The 3,755-nt window shown below is 29.6% G+C and overlaps 1 protein-coding gene across 5 annotated transcripts in view; it reads right to left on the bottom strand.

Annotated features, from left to right (window-relative positions):
- LOC106478754 (serine/threonine-protein kinase mig-15-like) overlaps positions 1–3,755 on the bottom strand; it is a 129,280-nt gene that overhangs the window by 36,409 nt on the left and 89,116 nt on the right. For all 5 annotated transcript variants that reach the window (XM_022382398.1, XM_022382401.1, XM_022382399.1 and 2 more), the window contains exons 11-14: positions 2,945–2,999; positions 2,431–2,679; positions 1,950–2,025; positions 1,531–1,718 (exon numbers count right to left, since the gene is read on the bottom strand). In XM_022382398.1, the coding sequence (XP_022238106.1) occupies positions 1,531–1,718; positions 1,950–2,025; positions 2,431–2,679; positions 2,945–2,999 (568 nt within the window). The remainder of the gene's footprint in view (positions 1–1,530; positions 1,719–1,949; positions 2,026–2,430; positions 2,680–2,944; positions 3,000–3,755) is intronic.

Raw genomic sequence — 3,755 nt, 5'->3', positions numbered from 1 at the left:
TATTTTCAATAAGCAATCCTGAAAAATATTTGGGGGTGCTTAACTTTTTTCCAGGTGTATATATTATAACCTTATGTCAATGAAGTGGGCATCAAATTGTATTTAGCAATTCAAATCTTAATATTATCCATATTTTAATTTCGAAAGAAAACACTAAAGTCTCAATCTTCATTCTTTTATGCCACACGATGCATCTGGCTTCGATTTCTCCCTTTCAAAATTTTCTAACATGAAAAATAGTTGCCAAGACTTACAACTAATTAGAAACACAAACTACACATAATGACAAGCAATAATACAAAATTTGAATCTCCTACCTTCTAGATTTGCTGAAATATAAATAAATTTGTGAAACCCACTAGAAAAGCCTCTCCCATCTTTTCATGCATTTCAAACAAATTATTACATTGCTATTACTTGTCCTATGGAAATGCTTACAACCAACAAAAAGAGTATATTATAATATACAGGAATCTTAAGACTGATTGTTTATACTTGGTGGATAAAAACAGTATTACAGCAAGAAAAGCTTGAGGTGTGTTGAATGAAAAAGTTGCTACTAGTAGTAATGGAATTTGTTGAAAGTATTTATAGATTAGTTAGAAAGGCAGATAAATTATAGTAGTTTTGGATATTCTATTACAGTAACTGCTATATTTTGTATTCTAAAAATGCATATTTTAAAGCCTCATGAATTACTTTTTGGAAAACCAATATAGTGAGAAAAAAATAGAGTTAATGAAGCATGGCATCCAAGTGCAAATGAGCTTCAATGACTAAAGTAACTGTTAAATTTCTTGTTTTTTATGTATATTTTTGCATTTACTTTTGTATATTAACAAAAGTAACTAAATCCTTAAAAACTTTTTAGTTTCGATAACAAAAATAAATTAATCTCAAGCTGCAATGCTTAAGCTTAAGAACTTGAGTTTGCTAGCTCAAACAGTGTAACTCGATTGGTTTGTTTACTTTATTTGTGGGTTGAAATAGACTTGGGCTCTCACAGTTGAAACCTGCTTTTTTGTATACAACAGATTTATAACATTTACTACAAGCTTGCCAAATTTTGTGTAAATACACTTAGTAAATTCAAAGTTATAATATTTATAATTTCACACGTTCAAGGTGGGTCATATCAACCCACTTTGTATGGAAGGAGTAAAAGAGCATATTATGATAAAGAAGAAAAATTGATATTGATGTATCAATAGTTACTGCATTTTATTTACAAAAGGAATTCTGAAATTTAAAATGCAAAATTAACATTAACAAAGTATGATTTAAACAAATTGTTTATCATTTTGTAATGTTATACATGATACAAACTTTTGAGATTTCACCCTATTATTTAATTTTTTTAACATTACTTTATTAGAAGCTCTTATACTTCTCATTATATCATTTAATGTCTCTACAAACAGAATGGTATTGCATTTGTCCAGTATGGTATGTTTAGGGATAAGTCAATTCTAACAGTTTGATTGACACACTACCATTAATTTCATATGACGAAGAAAAATTTTTTCTTACCAACTGCCCTCTGAGGGGGCATTGGAGGTCGTACTGGAGTTTCTATAGGACCTACTGAGACTGGTGGAGGGTGTATGTGATGGTTGTTTGAGCTGGGTTTAGGATCACTAGGGGTCAGAGTTCGAGTTTCTTGTAGTTGCTGGAAATTTCTCTTTAGAGTTGACTCTTGCTCAACTGGTTCAATAGAGCTGATAAAAAAGTCATTTACATATTATTTTTAAAATGAAATAAGTAATCATTGATTTATTCCCAAAATCATGATGATTTATTGCAATATTTTAATGTTAAAAAAAGGAAGCAATAAAAAACATTAATTGTAAAAGTACCTATTTTTAAAGCTCAGTTCTTAAAAAAAAGATAGAGAAAATGTATAAAACGTAACAGATCTACTTTTAGACTTAAAGCAATAAGTCACATACCTTGGTTCACCTGTTAGTCCTGAATCTTCCTCTTCTCCATCACTTCCACTGTAGCGATACACTTCCTGAGATTCTCCTAAAAGATGCCAGATTTAAAAACAATTTTTAATAATGCTGCTTCAAAATACATTTCTTAACAACTTAACAAATAATTTCTTGAATGTCCATATCTTATGCTACTTCCAACAGAAGAATGACCTTAACAAAATAATAAATAGCTAATTGATTTCCAAAGGCTGATACTCTTTTAAGAACTACTCCGTCAAATGTTGAGGATTGAAGCTAAATTTATGTATTTTGTGTTATCATTTTTATGAATGCAGGAAATAAAACTACAACCTTATTGTCATTTACAGATGCAATATATATACACACACATATATACATATACACATACATATGTATGTACGTATTACTATAGCTCAGTTATGTCACTTACAAACTTATGTTTGCAAATGATCAGACAAAGCAGGTTATTTACCTCTCTTGTGTTTACGACACCGGTCAATATGCTCTTTTAGTTGGTTGCGAACCTGTCTTTCAGTTGGTTGATCCCTGATGAAAGAATGTTTTAACAGCTGGTCTGTGTAGGGACGCTGTTGATAATCTTTTACTAAAACAGTTTCAATGAACCCGTGAAATTTTTTTGACCATTTCTTTGATTTCAAGCGTGGTGGAGGGTTTCTTGGAATTAGGAACAAAGCACGCATTGGATGCATGTCACAAAGAGCTAGAACAGAAGAGTACAATATGAACGAAAAGAAACCTCCCATTAATCGAGGATATATAATAGATCAACAAATGAAACTGTATGATGTTCAACTTCAAACAAATAATTTTGAGCACAATGGATCATTTATTTGAAACCATGAATAAACCCTTGGACAATAATGTATAAAAAAAAAGACTGTGAACAAAGTTACAAAACAAAACAAGAGGGACAAAACAGTTACTTTCAATTTAAGATTCAATAATAAAATAACATCTGAACTTACGAGGTTGAGCTTCACCCATTTCTAAAGCAGTAATACCTAATGACCACAAATCACTCTGTAAATAAAAAATGCATAAATTTTATTTTCATATAAATGAAAGATTAAACTTTCAGTATATTATTAAATTTCAGCTAGAATGTCTTAAAACCTTCTTTGTTTTAAATAAAAGTTTTAATTGGAAAAAATTAAAGAAAATTATTAGTATGTTGAAAGTAAAAAATTGGCACACACAAAATTTTAATTTCTTACAACTAAAAGGATCCTCTGTTTATTAGCCCAGTCAATACAGCATATCTTAGTGACAAGCTTGTATGTCTATAACACATTTTAGAAACTGCAATTTATTCAACATAAAAAAAATTACAATGATGATTCAAAAAAAACATTTGTTTTTATTTCAGAAACAATTTAAAATGGAATATTGTGCTTGAGGAACTAATACCACAAAGGCTTGTATATGCTATAATCTTTAATAATGATTTAATAATTTACTATTCCAATACACTGACATTAAGGTCTGTTATTTATGCTGTTGGGAACCTTTGGTTGGTTATTAATTAATAAAGTTAAGGACCATTGTAATACGATTTACCTCATAATTCTTAACTCTTTCAGCATGGGCTTGGTCCCTTGGACCGACCTCATAACCATTTTGTGCTTGTTATAGCTTTTATGTTACAACTTTTAAATTAGTAAAAGAATGTTAATGAAATTTGGCAGATTATCAGTAAACATTACAATGCTTTCATACGCAAAATATCAATTTTTTTTATTAAGTCTTAAGGTTTGTAAAGCAATGTTTTTCTCATGC

Source organism: Limulus polyphemus, unplaced genomic scaffold, assembly GCF_000517525.1.
Source record: "Limulus polyphemus unplaced genomic scaffold, Limulus_polyphemus-2.1.2 Scaffold246, whole genome shotgun sequence".
Classification (NCBI taxonomy): Eukaryota; Metazoa; Arthropoda; class Merostomata; order Xiphosura; family Limulidae; genus Limulus; species Limulus polyphemus.
The sequence above is the reverse complement of the archived record's forward strand: the minus strand, read 5'-3'. Positions and strand labels throughout refer to the sequence as shown.